Source organism: Marmota monax, unplaced genomic scaffold (genome assembly GCF_021218885.2).
Source record: "Marmota monax isolate L192 unplaced genomic scaffold, Marmota_monax_Labrador192_F-V1.1 WCK01_AAM20220418_F8-fsc00045, whole genome shotgun sequence".
Taxonomy (NCBI): Eukaryota; Metazoa; Chordata; class Mammalia; order Rodentia; family Sciuridae; genus Marmota; species Marmota monax.
In genome coordinates, this window is record NW_026692132.1 from 113,960 (window position 1) to 134,245 (window position 20,286).

Below are 20,286 nucleotides of genomic sequence, written 5' to 3' on the forward strand. Positions count from 1 at the left end.
ATAGGTATTTCTTTCCCATATAACTATCCTGTTAGCTTCAGCCCCTTCTGGTCATCCAGGAAGCTACATATCCTGGAAGCTCTTCCATCTTCTGCCTATGGTCTCGTCCTAAGGTTGAGAAACCCCCAAAGAGGCCCATGGATAGAATTTAGGAGGTCTTTGATCTCAAATGGAAAAAAATTACATATCTCTTGCCACTACTCTAAATAAAGTTTAGCAATCTCCTGAATTATGTATACTGGCAACAAATTACAGTAGTTTTAGCAATACTCATGGTTCAGTCAACAATTTGAAATCAAAGACATCTTTAGATATTATTTAAAAATAACTTTACCATTATTTTAAAAATCTTGAAATATCATCCATACTTACCACTGCTTGGAAATTACTATAAATATAAAACCTGGTACTAAATTTTGGTTATTAATAAATAATTGCTATGACTACATAATAAATTATTTAAAATACTTATTACTACACCTCAGTGGAGTTGGTTTTTGTTATCACTCTTATATTTTACATATTCTAATACATTAGTTGGAGAATAGGTCCAAAGACATCATTAGATGGCCAGTGGGCCCATGTAACAAAGAAGTTTTAGGAACCCCATTTCAGAATATTGTCATCATACCCATGGCCAAAACAAGGCTACTGCCACATCTAGTTTGCAACAAATAAGAAAAGGAAAGAAAGCCTGGAGGAGATAAGGCATTAAGTCGACTCCATTAATATTCCATTTTTAAGAAAGCAATCCCATGGCCATATCTGAACACCAGAGGCCAGGAAATGTAGTAAAACTGGGTCACCATTTTCCCAGCCACAAGTTTCTATTACTAGTGATGAAAAAGACAACACTGCACTTGAGTCAACAGTGTGTAAGGATGATTATATCCGAGCCTAGGATACAAATGAGTCACAGAGCACTCAGGTTTCTCGTAGGTGATGCCTTTCACAAAAACAGGGAGAAGCAGCAGCAGAAGACTTTGAAGAAGAGAAAATATTCTAATGTAAAAAGCTGACTTTGAGAGTTCTTTGAGCAGGAGTATAATGATAAATCTGTTCACCCAGAGGGGAAAAAAACTGTTTCCAGCCTTTGCTGATTTCTATGATGTTAATATAGTTATCATGGAAGAGACTGGCACTAGAGAGCACATAGTAGATTTTCATTAGGTAAAATAAGCTGGGGTCCAACATACCTCTGTTGGTGAGAAGTTCCAAGCAGAGACATCTTGAAGACATTTGGATATGCAGAGGTCAAGCTCACAAGTAGATTCTAAATGAGATTATTTGGCCATGTGGTTGCAAGAAAAATTGTAATCCACAAACTGGGCGCAGTGGCACATACCTGTAATCCCAGTGGATCAAGCGGCAGAGGCAGGAGAATTGCAAATTCAAAACCAGCCTCAGCAACTTAGTGAGGCCCTAAGCAACTCAGTAAGACCCTGTCTCTAAATAAAATACAAAAAATGGGGGGCTGAAGATGTGGCTCAGTGGTTAAGTACCCCTGGGTTCAATATTTGGTACCAAAAATTTGTAATCTACAGTTATTTGGGGGTTAGACAAATGTGATCTTGACAAAGGGCTTCCAGTAAAAATAGATGCAAAAATAATAATAGTATACTTTTAAACAGTTTTCTATTGTTGTAATAAAATATCTGAGGGAAACAACTTAAAGGATGAAATATTTCTTTTAGTTCATGATTTCAGAAATTTTAGTCTGTAATCATTTGGCCCTTTGCTGTGGGCTTGTGGTGAGCTGAACATCACAGTGGAGAACATATAGTGGAACACTACTGCCCACCTCAAAAGTGACTGGGAAAGAGAAAAAGAGGGTAAGGGGAGGAGAAGGAGAGAGAGAGAGAGAAAGGAAGGGTCCGAGATAAATTGTACCCTTTGAAGGCATGCACCCCGTGACTCACCTCTTCCAACCAGGCTCTACCTCCCCTAAAGTTCCCAACATCTCCCAATAGGAAAACCAGCTAGGGATCAAGCCTTCAACACATGAGTTTTGGGGTTATATTCTAAATCCAAACTATAATATCCACCCCTGGCACCCAAAGGTTAACGCCCAACTCACAATGCAAAATGCATTGCTTCCAACTCCAAGAGTCCTCATAGTCTTCACAGTTCAAGCACTGCCCAAAAAGTTCAATCTAAACTCTCCTCTGAGATTCAAGGCAAACTCTTAGCTGTGAACCCCTATAAAAATCAAAACAACAAATTACATACTTCTAATATACAGTTGTACAAGGCAAACAGTCTCATCCCCAAAAGGAGGAATGGGGCATAGAAAGGAGTGAGAGAATCAAAGCAAAAAAAAAAAAAAAAAACAGAAAACAAACATTAAGTCCTGTAGCTCCATGTCTAAGCAATCAGAGCAGGTGGTAGCATAGTGTCAGCTCCAAAGGGCTTGGGCAGTCCCACCTCTATGGCCTTGCTGGTTGAAGTCCACATGGCCTCTCTCTTCAGCCAGTTCTGTTCTGTAACGAATAGTGCTACAGGCATAAATAACATGGAGAAATAGTCTAATTTAATATTTCCTCAGCAGATATTCACATTCCTGGCATCTGTTATTATCTGGGGTCTCCACTATAGCTCCAGTTTCATGCACTGCCCTCTCAGGGGATGCCTAAAGGAGATTCATCCCTACCAAACATTACCTCATCTCTCAGACTTCCTCTGAAATCTTGCTGGAAACCTCCAAGACCATGTAACTCTTCCATTCTGCATTATCTGCAAAAGTAGCATCACATGAATGACACAATGGTGTCCTAATTAGAATATATTCTATGCTTGTATAATTATATCAAAATGGATTCTAGTGTCATGTATAAGTAAAAGAGACCAATTTAAAAATAATTTAGCACATAAAAACATCTGCTGCAAAAAAAAAAAAAAAAAAAAAAACATCTGCTGCAAGCAGGAGCAGTAACCTGGTTCATTTGGACCATGGTTACAGCAGCCTTTGAGTGCTTACATGGCTGAATACAGTGAAATAATTCCTGGAGAAACAACTTCCTAGGCAGCCCTTTGGGAGCAGGGCACCCTGGCTCTCTCTTCTCAAACTGAAATCTTGCAAATGAGTTTACACTTTTACACTCTTCAGCCTGTGATGGGTGGGGTCTGGCCAATTACCAAAATGCCCTCAAAGATCTTTCCTTCTCCCCACCCCACCGCCATGGTGCTGGGAATTTAACCCAATGCCTCACACATTTGGCTTCTCTTTAATGGTGCTAATCTCTTCAGCAACCACACCTTTTTTGACCATAATTTAAAATGTGCTCCTTTTCTAGTGAAACTGCAAATTTTTCAAATATTTTGCTCTGCTCTTTGCTCTCAATCCTCACAGGTAAAAGCAGCCAGAAATATCACATTACCACTTTAATTCTTCACTGCCTTGAAATTTCCTCCACCAGATTAGTCCTTTAAATTCAATCTCACACAAAGTTTTAGAACATAAACAAAATGTAGACAAGTTCTTTACCAGAATGTAACATAAATGGCCTCTAGTTCATTCCCCAAAAGAGTCCTCCTTTTCACTGATACCTCTTTTGCATGGTCTTTATTGAATGCATTCCTATCAGAATTCTGGTCTAATGAGTTTGAACCAGAGTTAACTATTAAGCTCTCCTCACAACATTCTAGAGCTTCTTTCTCCTGCATCCCCAAACCTTTCCAAACCCTTCCTATAAACCAGTTTCAAAGGCTTCTGAACAACATCATCAGGTGTCGTGAAGCAACAACTCTAATTCTCTATATTAGTCAACTTTTCATTACTGTAACAAAATAGCTAATTTAAAAAAAATAAAGAAGACTTTGGCGGGTATTCCAGGTATGGAAATTGGGATCAATAAATTTCCAAGACCCTGCCATCAGTAAAATTCTTTCTTACAAAGAAGTATTCTAATCACTCTCAATGGAGTCTATTCCAGCCAGGTTGTACGATTGTACAAAATGTTAGATCAGAGATATATGCAACAGAATTGATCGATGGTCAGGAAGAATATCTTGTGGCACACATAACTGCAATATAATGTAGATGGATTCAGCCTGAGATGATTTTCCTCTTAGATGAGGTGATCTCCTCTAGAACTTCCACAGACCTACTGAAGAAATTGATATATAAAAAGATACAACACAGTACAGCATGTATTATAACAAAGATATGCATACCAGACTGGGGGAACACAGAGGAATAAGTTATTATCTAAAAATAACTATTAACAAAAATTCTAAAAACAATTAAAATAAATAAAATAAAATTTGAGGAAAGAACAGTTGGAACTCGAGCATAAACTTAAAGGGCAAATAGGAATTTTCAAGATTTACCAAAGAACTTGGTAAGGATTGAAGAATATGGTATAGGGAGAGAAGAAGTGAAGAGGATTTCAGGCAGCAGGATTCAGGCACTGAGAAGCATAAAGGAGGGGCTGGGCTTGTGGCTTAGTGGCAGAGTACTTATGAAGCACAGAGTTTGATTCTCAGCACCACATAAAAATAAATAAATAAAATAGCAGACTGGGCAAAGGGGAGGGAGGGAGCATGGGAGCAGGAAAGATGGTACAATGAGATGGACATCAGTACCCTAGGTACATGTATGACTGCATATATGGTACAATGTTACATTGTGTGCAACCATAGAAAAAATTGTGCTGCAATTGTATACAATGAATTAAAATGCATCTCACTGTTATAGATACCTAATTAAAATAAATTTATTTTTAAAAATAAATAAATAAATAAAAGGTATTGTGTCCATCTATAACTAAAAAAAAATTTTAAAAAAGCATAAAGGAATAAGGCTTACTAAGAGAATAACAAGAACCTGATGTTTCTACTAGCATATTCTAATCATCATAAATGTTTATTTAATTCATTTTTTTGATTCACTTTATCTTCATTATATTCAGTTAAAATGAAAATTATTCCAATTAGTTAGTAATTGACAGGCTTTGGCAATCAGAAAGTACATCTTACTGTCATATATACCTAATTAATAAATTTATTTTTAAAAATAAATAAATAAATAAATGGTATTGAGAATACCTTTTGATTCTCAGCACCACAAAAGCAATATATTGAGTAACACAAATGGAAGCTGTCCCTTCATCCTCTCTACTGATGTCATTCATTTCATCCCAACACCAACCTGCACTCAGAATTCAATACCTCTATGAGATTCTCCATACAATGCTTTAGTGTCTGGGAGTAACAGTTCAAACATAAAAGAGTGACTTAATGAATTGTGACTGTGTACTTCATCTTGTTTAAAAGAATGTCTTCATGGACTCTCCAAAAGTTAACCAGCTCAAGAATGACTTTTGCATGGGAATTATTCATTTTTGCTTTACACCAACAAGATTAAAACAGAACACTTTTGGAATCTCCCAATGAATCCACTTACTCACAGTTTTTGTACACAGTGTAGATTTTACTGAGGAATTAGTTCAGAACAGAGAGGAGGGGTTTTAGATTTTGTATGCCAAAATAAACTGTTTAAAGCAAATAATCTTAACTCTGTTTCCATGATCTCTTTAACATGCAATGGTTGAGAAGAGCTTCTCTTTGTCCTTTTCTGCTTCCCACCTTTTCTTCCTCACTTCCTATCTTCTTCTTTTTCCTTTCCCTAATGTACTACATAACATTATTGAATATTTTTTTTCTACACAGAATAATTGAGTCCTAAAGGCATTTCCATTATCAAATTTCATACTGGGCACTCAGCAAACAAAAGCCACTGCTCTGCTTATCTGCCCAGTTTACAGGACCAACTTTCTTTCTTTCAGGATATTTATAGATAATTATATTTTGTAACATAAACATAGTCTTGTGCTCCCGTCAGCTATTCCAAGTCATCTCCTAAAAGACCAAATGAAAATTTTCTGCTTCTCACCGTAATAGTGGTAAGTGAAACTGTGGTAAGAGTTACAGCTGAGAAAGGACAGTATGCAGTGAGAGAATGTAGGAGAGGCATCTTCCAGTTGAGGATCATAGAAGAAGGAAGCAAAAATCCTAAATAAAATTTGGATATGGAAAATCCAGTGGGTGGGCCAAGGGGTTGGCAGTGTAGGTTGTAGGTTAGGAGATGGAAGCAGAAAGTGGTTCAGCAAGGAGGAACAAAGTCTCAGGGGCAAATTGCAGATTAAAAATAAAACAATGAGTACATGTAATTGGGTTTTTTGTGTGATCTTTCCTAGAACTCTCATCATGTCCTCAATTATGATGCTTCGAAGAGCACTGCTGATATTGACATCTCTTTTAACTGTTACCTGGATAACTTCTATCATTGCTCAAAACTCCACAAAGGTAAGAATAGTTTTCTCCAGTTTGGTTTGAAGCCTCCACCTGTGACCTCCATCAATTTAGAACAATAAATCACTCCTTCTCCTTCCCTCCCACTCCAACTCTGTTTATTTCTTCCCTTCTCGGCTTCCTTTCAGAGGGATTACACACACTCTGTTTCCCATTCTACCTCAATCTAATCTAATCAGGATTCCGACTCCTACATGCCCCCAAAGCAGGTCTTGTGAAGATTACCAATCCCATGTCACTAAACTACCCTGTCAGTAAATTAGGTACATAATATACTCCTTGACCACGTAAGTCGGTTTGCCAATGTTTTTTGTCCATGATTTATTTTTCCATGCAAAAGTTATTTTTTTAGTAACCTAGTTTCTCCTGTTGTTTCTGGATACTAAGTCATAATTAGGAAAGTTTTCCCCACTCCAAGCTTATGCAGATTCCATGTTTTCTTGTTTTTTTCACTTGTACAGTTCCATAGTCTATATTTAAATATCTGATCCATTTAGAATTTGTTCTGTTAAATGGTATAACATGTTGATCTAATTTTACTTTTCCATGACTGTCCAGTTATCCTAATTTCTTATTAAAAATTCATCCTACACTCCCACCAATTTTTGAGTGCTGCCTCTATTGCATACTAAATTTGTAAATATAATAAGGTCTGTCTCTGATTTTTAATTTTGTGCCATTCTCCTTTTATTCATTCACTAATAGCATTCTATTTTAGAGATTTTAGATACAAATTTTAATATCTAATAGGGCTAAACCCTATCTACATTCACACCACCTGATTTCTTATATCCCAAATATGCTTTCTGATTATTCTTTAATATTTTTTAGTTGCAGTTGACACAATACCTTTATTTTATTTATTTATTTTTACTTGGTGCTGAGGATCAAACCCAGGGCCTTGCACATGCCAGGCCAGCACTCTACCACTGAGCCACAACCCCAGCCCCGATGATTATTCTTTCTTATTTATCCTTTCAAGTGAAATTTCTAATTGACCTGTGTGACCCAGAAATATTAAGGATATTTTCTTGTGATTTCATTGAATGTATAAATTAGTTTTAAATATTACCTTCATGATATTTTCTATCCAATAATATGGTTCCCTTCCATTTGGACAATTTTGTTTCCTTAACTCTAATATTTCACAAGTTTTCCTCATGTAAATATTCAACATGTTAAATTTGTACTTAAATATTTTACTGTAATTTTACTACTTTCTATCAGATTATCCTATCATTTGATCCTCTCTCTGATTTGGTCTATATACATAAAAGCTATTGAATACATTGATTTTATTACCAAATATTTTACTATATCCTTTTATTGTTTGTAGTCATTGTTGCATCTGAAAATAAAGATTACTTAAAGTCCTCCTTTCCAATTCCAATATCTTATTTGCTTTCTCTTCTTCAAACACATTAGCTAGTACCTCCATCCCAACGTTAATCTATAACACAATAGTAGACAGCATCCTTGTATGGCTCTGAGTTTGGCAGCAAACCCTCTAGTGTTTCCCTTTAAGTAAGATGCTAGTTTTTGAGCTACAGTACATATTTTATTGAGTGTTTTTAACACAAATAAGTGCTAAGTGATTTGAAGTAAAATCCTATTGCTCCAGTTAATATTATAAGGCAGTCAACACACAAATTCCAATTCTCATCTCTCTCTCTCCAGTCACTGATTTTTTTATAATGGTCATTGAATATTTTATTACCATATTTTATACCTTATTCCATTTTCATTTCTTGCTTGTCTTTGCCAAAGGTTTGGAAACCTTCTGAGTTTTCTCAAAGATTCAATTTAAGTTCATCCTTATTTTTAATTACATCTCATTTCTGTTTCTAGTCTCTGGGTTTACTATTCCACTTCATTTCCAACCATCGGAGTTTAACTGATTGATGCTGAGCCACAGAACGCCTGGACAAGTTGTTTTGTTTTTTAGTTTTACTGCATTTTAAAGTGTGAGATGCTTGACAATCACTGATCTATAACCACTATTCTCAAGCTTATCTAAAAGCAGGATACCTGTGATGTTTTCCATTTTCACATACTGCAGGACAGCAATTTAGTGACATGATCCAACTGACCTGAACTATTGCATGAAAATGAATGTTTTGAAAAAAGCTTGGTAGATACTTCTGACTATCAGCAAGAAATTACTAAATTCCAACACCTGTAGAACACTATCCAGTGTTTGAAGTATCAGTGATCTCTAAGGTTGTGAGAAATTAACATATTTAAGTTGTTTGGGGAAAAGGAGGAGGCAGCCGGCAATTCAGGAAAAGAAGAAAGTATTAGTAAAGAAGTAAAAGAAAGTCAGCTTCTAAAAATAAAAGTCGTTAGTCTTGTCAAAATAGAATGCACAGGAGGAAATGGAAAAAGTGGGGAGGTAAAGAGGACACAGCATAAAACCACATTAAGATTGGACTTCCCAAGAATCATGAGAAGCCACTGAAGGGCTTGAGGGACAGAGGAGGCATGAGTCGAGTTTTGTTTTAGGACTGACCTAGCTACCAAGGGAAAAATTAAATGGAGAGGCAGCAGGATGGTCGTATGAAGAACCTTTTCACACTTAAGAAAACTACTATAATTCAAGAGATAAATGATAGTGGCTTGAACCATGATACTATGGGGAAGGAAAGACTGTTAATTAAAACTAACAGAAATTAGTTATTGGATATAAGGTGTATGTGAAAAAGAACAGCAAATGCATTGGCATCAATTTGTTACTCACATGTATGTTCTGAACTATGTCTTAAGTTGAATATAATTGTTAAGGTGTGCGCTAAAATATTGGGGTAAAAACAAATGTTTATGTTTTACTAAAATCTACCAGTTTAAATAATACTGATGATAGTATGTAAAAGAATATTGAAAGTCATCATTAGTAAAGATGAGTACAAGGCAGGTTCAATTCATACCACATTATATTTCTTATCATTTTAGCTTTGGTCTGTGGTAAACTTATCCATTTCCCTCCATCACTGGAACATCTCCAAGGAATCATGTCCTGAAATATCAACGATCTTGGTAAAATCACCAACAGAAACTGAACTCAGAATAAAGGAAATCCTACAGAATATACACCAGCTGATCCCGCCCAGACCCTACACCCATGTGAACAGCACCACCAGTGCCAAACACAGCACAGTCACCATCCTCAACCCTAAAGACACATACTGCAGGGGGGACCAGCTGGATATTCTCCTGGAGGCCAGGGACCACCTGGGACACAGGAAAGAATATGGAGGGGACTTTTTGAGGGCCAGGATGTCCTCCCCAGCTTTGAAGGCAGGCGCCTCAGGAAAGGTGACAGACTTCAACAATGGCACCTACCTTGTCAGCTTCACTCTGTTCTGGGAGGGCCAGGTCTCTCTGTCTCTCCTGCTCATCCACCCCAGTGAAGGGGTGTCGGCTCTCTGGAGGGCAAGGAACCAAGGCTATGATAAAATTATTTTCAAAGGTAAATTTGTTAATGGCACCTCCCAAGTCTTCACTGAATGTGGCCTGACCCTAAACTCTAGCTCTGAACTGTGCACCTACCTGTATGGGAGAGACCAGGAAGCCTTCTACTGCATGAAGCCTCAAAACATGCCCTGTGAGGCCCTGACCCATGTGACCACCATGAACCAAGAAATTTCTTATCTTTCTGTCAAGGAAAAAAGTCTTTTCCATAAGTGAGTATATGTTTTAATATAATGAGAGGTGCTCCCAAGCAGAGCTACATTGCTCATCTTAATATTAAGCATGATCTTCTCGGATGCCTTTTCTATTCAAGGTTGTAGTGAGACATGCAGTATCTGCATGGAGACCAGTGTCCATGACTGTACACCACAGTTTGCATTTTGGTTGAAATGAGCAGAAGGAAGGCTACACAAGTTGGAACTATATAATGTATATGCCTATACTTTTCAAGAAAATGGATTTTGTCACATTTGACCATGTATTTAATAGACATAGGTTTAACAAAATATGTTCTGTGGAAAACTCTTCTGTTATATGTTCAAATACACAACCAAAAAAGGATCCCTTGATAAGCACATCATATGATCATGCTCCTTTACCTCCCATATCATATTCCACAGATTCTGCCATTCAAATATCCTGCCTTTGTCCATTTCTCTCCATGTCCAGTGCTGCTTTCCAGGTTGAGACATCATCATCTCACCTACATGACTGTGACAGCTTTCCACCTGGTCTCCCTATCATCAATCATACCCTCTTGAACCTACTCTACACTGCAACCTGAGGAATCTTTCTAAAAAGCCAGCTCCTATGGGTCATCTTCAGTTATATCATGATCAGAGATGCCTCAGTGTACATTGCTCAGGAAGGGCAGAATCCTTCAACCTCCCCACATTGTGATCTAACAGTTCCTAGAAGCCCTGGTTAGCTTCCTCTAACATCAGTGCCCATGTTTCCCCTATCCATCTTGGCTGCAGCCACCCTATGATTTTCTCCCCTGCTGACAAAAAAAAAAGAAAGAAAGAAAAAAGAAAAAAAAAAACTGATGCTCACTCCCTGGTTTCTTTGTTCTCCACTGAAATGGGAGAACTCTTCATTCCTTAGAATGAACTATCGGGGCTTCTTCATGGGCCACTTTGTAAAAAGAAAACTGTCATCACAAATCCCAAAACTATGACCCAAGCCCTGGACACCTATTCGTCCTAGAATCTTTTATTCATTTGCCAGCTTTCCATAAGACTCAGTCTATTTCCTTTTCACTTTCCAGTCTGACAAAATCTATTCAGCTACCCCATGATGACTTATTTTCCCTACATTTGGTGACAATACAATGTTATATTCTGAGCAATCCCTTTCTTAGAAAATTTCAAACTTAGGCTCAGAGTCTTTTTTTGCCCTGCTTAAGCTTTCAAAAACTACACTTATGAGAAATAGAGTAAAGACCAAACCTGGAAAAATAGCATGCATTCCAGAATCTTACCCAGTTATCCAAATTTTGACTCCTTATCCATTCAACTCACCAAATCTCAAACTATTCTAAAATGAGGCAGAGAACGACAGAGAAGGCAGAGCTGGAGTGGGAGGGAAGGGAAAGAACCGATTTTAGTTCTAAGTTGCTGGAGTCACAGGTGGAGACTTCAGACCAAACTGGAGAAAACTGTTCCTACCTTTGTGAAGTTCTGAGCATTTGTAGATGTTATCCAGATAACTAAAAGAGATGTCAACATCAGCAGTGCTCTTTGAAACATGGTAATTGAGGCCATGATGAGAGTCCCAGGAAAGACCACACAGAAACACAATTACATGTACTCACTGTTTTATTTTTTAATCTCTTTCATGTCTAAATCACAGCAAGGATGAGACCATGTTTTACCATTTCCTTTCATGACTGGGCGTAAAAAGACACCCCCCCCCCAGCAGAGAACAGAGTACATCTGTTGTACTGGGTACCTGAGCCCTCCTCCCCATAACCTCTCCCTGCCTGCCTCTATTTACACACATAATGTATGTTGGGTTGAAGAAAAGAGAGGGTAGAGGTAAGAAAAGAAGTTTGAAGTAGGAAGAGTCAGTCTTCATCAAGTGGAGGAAAGAAATACAGTGTTCTTTTATTCACATATCAGTGTGAACACTACTTTCTGACAGCCATATTGATGGATACTGAGGATACAGCAGTGAACACAGACAATACATTACCTTTCTTCACATGATCCTCAGAAAGCAAATATGTAGGAAAATTGAACATACCAGGAAATATGGCTAAAGAGGGAAGCAGAGGCTCTATGATAAGGGGTCTATGTGCCAGGATAAGGAGCTTGGACTCCTGCAGTAAGTGATAGGGAGACAATCAAGGTTTTCAAACAATAAAGCAGTTGTATTTGCAATTGGACAAGGTACTCTGATAGTTGTGCTGAAGAAATTAGGTGAGATAAAACAGATTGACCAATTAGAAGTTCATAGTAATTTTAAAAAAGTATTACTGAACTTGAACAGGTGATGTGAAGGCACATAGGGATTATGCAAACTTAATAATATTATGAATTTAAAATTCTACGACACCCTATTGCATATCATTACATGTGAAAGATGAGTAGAGCTGCCCTGGATTTCAGGTACTCTCAACAAGATAGAAAGCCTTTCAAAAATCCCAATTTATTTACAATACCCAATATCCAAAATATATAACAGAAATAATAACTTTCAGTTAAAGAAACTTAAAAATATCCTTCACTCATAAGCAAATGATGCCTGGTGCCTATGCTATGTGGACACACAACAGGCTAATCTACTGTCTTATTTTTTTTGAAGGTCCAAAGTGGGAGCTGAAATAATGAAAGATCTTGAACATATCGATGTCTTCCAATGTAAAAGTAAGTCCACTTTTTTGTTTGGCATGTGTCTTACACAGAGAAAAATTATCAGTGTTAATTCTTTTAGTTGTAGTTTTCCAGGAGCATAATCCCTAACAGATGTCAGTGATTTCAATCATGCTGAGCTTTATAGGGAGAAATCAACTCAAGGAAATTAGTTTAAATCTGGTAACAGATTTAATCTTGATTTATCCTAAAAAATAAAATAAAGTATCCTACATTCATCTCCCAGCATCTGAGGTGCTGTGCAAATGCCTTTGATAGCTTCAGAGTAGGAATACTATGGTTTTAGTTTCCTGATATCTGTTGGCATAACCTCCAACTTTTAGTTGGTACACTGAATTTTATATGGAGCTTCCATCTAATTTAAATATTTTAATGTAAAATACAAAGCAATATTATATATGAAAGCATAATATTTATATTTATTTATATCTTAGTATTAAATAACCATTTAAGCCTGAGTTTACCAGTAACATTAGTATCCTAGGCAACTCATAATGATATATTGTCAATATTTATTCACTTATTCCTCAAGTGTTTATTGAGGGTCTAATAGATATGAGGCATCATGAGGAAATGAAGAAAAAAGCTGAGCTTATGATCTAAAAAAAAAGATTGGGTTTTAAATCTCTATGAAGAAAGCAAAATACATAAGGTCTTATTTTAAAGTTAAATATATTTGACTGAGCCCTGAAGGATATCAATAGTCAGAGAAACTTCATAAAGATCGTGGGTAGAGTTGCCATATTGAAATAAATAATAATATAGGAAAGCAGTTAAATTTAAGTTATTTCTAATTGCATATATATATGTATACATACACACACACACACACACACACACACACACATATTCAGGTAAAGAAAAAAATATCACATGGTTCATTCCCTAAAAAAGTGTCCCTTACTAGAATAATTTAATTTTCTGTCCTATATTTTTAATGTGAGAACTTTTTTACTTGATAACTCTAGTCATGAGCAATTACGTGAGATCTTGTATTCATAAGCCAATGGAGTGAGCATATGTAACAAAAGATAGGACTAGAAAGAGAAAAAACAGCTAAGTAAATAAACTGTGCTGAGGTTTACAGTGTTTATTTAGAAGGCTAAATAAAGACCAAATGTAGAGGACAGGGGTATGATCTTCTTTGTGTTTTAAAAGGGAGACTGATTCATAGTGGAATAGGGAGAGGGAGTATGGGAGGAATAGACAAACTCTAGGTAGGGCAGAGGGGTTGGAGGGGAAGGGAGGAGGCATGGGGTTATAAATGATGGTGGAGTATGATGGTCAGTATTATCCAAAGTATATGTATGAAGACATGAATTGGTGTGAATATACTTTGTATACAATCAGAGATATTAAAAATTGTGCTCTACATGTGTAATAAGAATTGTAATGCATTCTGCTATCATATGTAAATAAAAATAATAAAAAGCAAATTCAGAATTGAAAAAAGTAAGCATGACCTACACAAAGATAATTTAAAATGCTACTAAGTGACATAAAATGAAATTTATACACAGTAGAAAATATACTCTTTCTGGTTGAGATAATTTCATATTGAGAAGGTATCGGTTTTCCCTGCATTAGTTTCTTTTTGCTGCTATAATAAGTGGCTTTAAGTAAAAAGAACATATTATCTTAGTGTTATTCTTCCAAAGCACAACATCAGTCTCGCTAAGCTATAATCAAGGTACAACAGGCCTGTGTTCCTTTCTAGGGAAGAATCTGTTGTACCTTTCAGCTTCTAAAAGCTACCTTCCTTCCTTTTAGCGCCATCTAGTCTCCAAAGCCACAATGGTAGGTCAATCCTCAAGTTACATCTTTCTAGTCCACCTGCTGCTTCCCTCTTCTACAATGGAGGACCAATGAGATTAGACTGGACTCCCTTTCCTACATAATCTAGAATTATCTAGATTATCCATCTCAAAATTCATACCCTTAGTCCCATCTGGAAAATCCCTTTTGCCATCCATTTTTTTTCCTTGAAGGCAATATATTCCTAGGTTTTGAGAATTAGAACCCAAATATCTTTGGGGGGCATAAGTGCCCACCACAATCTCTAAACTAATCAAAAATATGGGGATGGAAAATATTTAGTAACTGTTTGTCTCAAGGTTCTAGGGTTACAGTATTTAATCATCCAGAATGCAGTGCTATCAAGCCTCCTTGGAGCCCAAAAAGGTCACATTGAAATTCCAACAAAATCATAGGTTTAGAAAAACTATCGTTGGTGAGCAAAACCACCAGGAATTAAGAAGCATTTTAAATACATTTTTCAATTTATGTGTGTGAGTTTGTGTGTGTGTGTGTTTGTATGTGTGGTACTGCACATTGAACCCAGAGTCTCACCCATGCTAGGCGAGCACTCTACCACTGAGCTACACCCTAGCCCACATTTTCCAATTCTGAAAACAGCACCATTTTGCCATTTGGTATACTAATTACAAAAAGAATTGGCCCTTGGTATTTATGGGGGTTTAGTTTTGATAGCCACTATTTACACCAAAATCTGTAGATGCTCAAGTCCTTACATAACATGGCATGCTATTTGCATATAAGTACATCCTCCAATATACTTTAAATCATTTCCAGATGACTTACAATGCCTAACAATGTAAATTCTTTGTAAATAGTTGTCATACCATTTTGTTTAGAAAATAATGAAAAAGGTCTGTACACATTTAATAAAGATAAAGAGTTTTTCCTGAATGTTTTCCATCCATTATTAAGTGGAATCCACACATACAGAACCCATGGATATGAAGGGCTGACTATACAGTATCTCCATGTATAGTATATTATTCTGTGGACACAAGCAACCAGAGACTGTAAGGTCCATGAGGGACTTAACAAGGAAGATAAAGCACAGAGTGCTGGTAATTTCCCAATATCCATTCCCTCCTCCTTTTTAGTAAGAGTAACCATTACTTGAGCTGGAACCATGGCCACTTTTCCTTGTGGCTACTTAAGCTCACATTACCTTTCTCTAAGAGTATGAACAGAAATTGTCTGGGGAACTTATAAGTAATGCCTTTCAAGGCAAAACAACTTGCCTTCCTCTTCCATTTGTCTCCTTGCTACTAGCTGAACTGTAGATAAAATGTGAGAAAGGAAACTGCACTGTTAGACTGAAAGACTAAAACCATATGTTAAGAATAGTAGAACAACAAGATAAGAGAAAGAGAAGTCCCTCACAAGATGCAATAACACATTAACCTTGGCCTGGTCACTCTGAAACTGTTTTGTGAGGGACAATACATTTAAAATTTTAAGGCATTATGTTGGCCTATTTTACAGCATTCAACTTGTTTCCTATCCAGTACAGGAAGTGAATGTAATACAGAAATGCTGATGTAACAAAATCTAAATTATGAGTACTGGACATACAGGTCAGTGGAAGGGTGCTTGCCTTGAATGCATGAGACTTGGGGTCCAATTGCAAGCATTGCAAAAAATACAAATAAAAATAAAAAACCTAAAATGTGAGACAACTGCTTGGCAGTAGGGCAACAGCATAGAGAATAGCAAGGAAATATGATGCAGACATTTGATGACCTTTGTTATGCCACAGCAAAGAGTTGGTGCTCTGCCACAGGGGATACCTTTGAAGGCAGACAACGACAGAGCCTGCAGCTACAGAGAAACAGGCTGCAATAATTTCTCAGAATCATGGTTTCTGTTGGGTGCTGTATGACACTTTTATTAAGGTCCTATTAAAAACTACATTAAGTCAATCTAGGTATTTAATATTATATAAGGTTTTCAAAAGGTGCATATTATATTTAAGCCATTTTTTAAACATGAAAAAACTCATACTATTCCTTCATTGATGGAACAAATGTAAATGACTCAATAACAAAGACCCCAATGGGTAGTTCACTGACATTCAGATTAGAGAACCAAATTAAGTCACTGCAGAATCAGAGGAATGGCAAAGAAAGGAAAGGACATGGAGACTTAGCTAATGACCACAGGTGGGAGAAAATGAACAGTGAGGAGTCAGCATGACTCCAAATCTCTCAGAAGAAAGAGTAGCAGTGCCTAAAACAGGCTGGTGATCATAAAAATCTCAGTAAGAGACAAAAGACAAAAGTAGAGGGAGAGAGAAAGGGACCAAGAAAGGGAAGGACCAAGAGAGGAGGCTGGATGTTTGACACATGCCACTGACACCACTCACCATGAGATCTCTGTCACTAGAGAGAGAAAAGAGCACAGAGAAATGCCAAATTGGAAAGAAGACTCCAGCCCCTGGTGGATACACTTTACAAGGAAGGTGGATAACAACATTTTGCAACCAGATTCAACTAGATACAAACAAGATCAATGGCTGCTTGAAGGGAAAACTCATTTACCTGATGGGAGACTCCACACTGCGTCAGTGGATCCACTACTTACCCAGAGTTGTAAAAAGTATGTAGTTACTTTATGTTCTTTTGGAAGTTCAAGCTGATCATAAAGTACTTTCAATGAGGTCTCCATCTATTCTCACTTGTGCTAGTTTTTTTGTTGTTGCTGTTGCTTTTTTTTAAATTTCATTTAGCTTTCTAGAGTTGTCTTAATTTAAAATCTATTTTATTCCCTCTTTCATAAGAACTGTTGTTCCTCCTTATAAACTCCAAAGAAAACTTTACATTTTGATTGATATTTCACACACATGAACTGGTAATTTATCCTAGAGGGTAGAATGCTCCCGACAAAAATACTATAGAAGGTGATTATAAATGATATTGTAGATATTCTTTTTAAAACTATTAATCACTGCCTTCTATCTAAAAATCTGCTTTTTTTCTTATCAGCACTAAAATTTTTTGATCTTCATGGAACTGGACCTTTTAAGAAACATTTGCTTCTGGATGCTGAAAGACATACTCAGATACAATGGAAAAAACATAGCTATCCTTTTATCACTTCTCATCTTTACTCTGTGACAGAAGAAGGTTATATCCCTCAGGAAATTGACCAGATTTCGGGTGACAAAAACACAGCTATTGTCATAACCTTTGGCCAACACTTTAGACCTTTCCCCATTGATGTTTTCATTCGCAGAGCCATCAGTGTTCGAAAAGCTATTGAACGACTATTCCTAAGAAGCCCAGACACTAAAGTGATCATTAAGACAGAAAATATCAGGGAGATGCACATAGAAACAGAAAGGTTTGGAGACTTCCATGGTTACATTCAGTATCTTACCCTGAATGACATTTTCAAAGATCTCAATGTAGGTGTCATTGATGCCTGGGACATGACCATTGCATATGGCATCAATAACGTCCACCCACCTAATAATGTGATTGAAAAACAGATTAACATGTTCTTGAACTACATTTGCTAAAGAATAAATAAGCAAAGTCACTAGGAACCAATTTTCACATTCCATGTGTATTATCAATGAAATTTTATTCATTTTAAAGACTAAGAAAATCAAACTTAAAGGAACCATATTTGGGATTATTTGTGGTACACTTAAAGACAATGATAATGGAGATGAGGTACAAAGTCAAAAGACCAGATATGAAGAATGACCACATCATCCATGGAGCATGAGTGTGTGTGATAATGAGTGTTTTCATACTTGAGGCAAGTTTGGGTCATGATCTTTGGTTACTCCTGGCTGAACTAATGGAAAGGTAGAAGAATATAAATATGTAATTGTCATGATGCTCTAAAATGGTCAACTAACTTTCTCTGTAAAGGTATAGATAGTAACTATTTTGGAATCTGCAGGCTATCCTGTCTCTGTCACAACTGCTCCACTCTGCACTGTAGTACAAAAACAGCCACAGACAACATGTGAACAAATGAATGTGTTATGTTTCAATGAGACTTAACTAATGGACAAGGAAACTTGTATTTCATATAATTTATACTTGTCAGGAAATATCATTATTATTTTGATTTTCATAAACTGTTTATAAATGCAAACACCATTCTTAGATCACAGGCCCTAAAAAAAGTGGTTGTATTTGGCCTCTAGGAAATATTTCTCTGTTACCTGATTTAAAACAAAAAAAAATTTTGTAAAATTAAAGCCAAAAATTCAGTAAAACTGAACAAAAATCCTTCATATGCTGTGTAGAAAACTAATAATAAAGTTGAAATAAAAGAAAATTACCTAACTTGAGAAAATTATCTACCCAAAAAATACAAGCAACATCACTTCCTGAGTGAAGCACAACAAACATTTCTTACTAAGTCAGATACAAACCCAAGAACCTCTCACTAGCTCTAGCTCACTAGCCCGTGAACTGCAGTACATGCCAGAAAAGAACAGAGTAACTGCTCCTATTTCATCATTCCCTTAGGAAAAAACCAAAAGCCTAAGAAGAAGAAGGTGACCTCACACGAGCTCAATAAAAAAAGCTTCTTTAACAGTCAAAATTAGATGACATAATTAAAACTACATGGTATCCTCTGCATAAAGATTATGTACATCTTTCATTATACTTAATCCTAGATATTTGGTACTTTTTGATCTACTGTATTTTTAAAATCTTTACTATTGTCAAACATTTATTATGTCTTACAAATTTGCACAAAACTTCAAAGTACAGCTCAGTAAACTATCAAAAAGAGACACTTGGGTTGGAGTTATGGCTCAGTGCCAGAGCTCTTGCCTAGCACAATGTGAGGCACTGAGTTTGATACTCAGCATCACATAAAAAAAAAGAAATAAAGGTATTATGTCTAACTACAACTAAAAAATTTAAAAACAGTGGTTAACCCAATGGTTAGGATTAAACAGAATAGAGGATATGTAAGATCTCTATACACATATACACACTCCACAACCGCAAGGATTAAAGCATTCTGTAGATTCAATGCAATTCCAATCACAGTATTAACAGATTATATATGTGCATGGAGTTGTATATAACTTGACAATATGATACCAAACTTTCTAAGAAAACATAAAATGCCAAAAATAATCAAATCACTGATAGAAAGGAATAAGTTTAAAGAACTTACTTTTCCAAACAGCAAGACTTTCCTTAAAGCCATAGAATTATGACTGTGGCACTGGTGCAAAAAAAAAAAAAATCAAATACCAGTGAAACAGAATTGAGGAGACAGAAAAGGCCCTGCAATACAGACATGTGCTTCATGACAAATGGAACAATGAGGACAAGACAGTCTTCACAACAAATGTTCTCAGAAAATAAGATATACACGCATAAACAAACAAAACTGCACCCCAATCCTATTCACAAAAAATATGAATCTGGAGATATTACACAACTAATCATTGAGAAGCAAAGCAACAATCTTACCACATTATCTCTTCAAAAGAACCAATGTTTTCAAATTTCTAAACTTTCTAGGATCTCTGCTGGTCCTACTGCACCAGACTACTCCTCCATGACTGGTACGCAGTTTGACACTCCACTTGAGTTTGACAAGACCACAACCATCAATGAGAAGAGTTCAACAAATACAGTACACTTTTCTTAAGTACAAGAACACTATAAAATAATTATAAACGTAAATATATAAACCACTAACACATTGGGTTTTTTAGAAATGCACGACAGTAGAATCTATTTTGACATATTATGCACACATGGAGTATAACTTATTCTAATTATAATCACGTTTTTTAAATTTTTTATTTTATTTATTCTAATTAGTTATATAT

The 20,286-nt window shown here is 36.3% G+C and overlaps 1 protein-coding gene across 1 annotated transcript; it reads left to right on the plus strand.

The window, feature by feature from the left end:
- The first annotated feature begins 6,207 nt into the window (after positions 1–6,207).
- LOC124108736 (NXPE family member 1-like) lies at positions 6,208–17,985 on the plus strand. The gene is made up of 5 exons (XM_046467284.1): positions 6,208–6,306; positions 9,262–9,992; positions 12,586–12,647; positions 16,851–17,063; positions 17,450–17,985. Exons 1-5 carry the CDS (start codon positions 6,208–6,210, stop codon positions 17,983–17,985), a joined length of 1,641 nt encoding a protein of 546 aa, XP_046323240.1.
- The last annotated feature ends 2,301 nt before the right edge of the window (positions 17,986–20,286 follow it).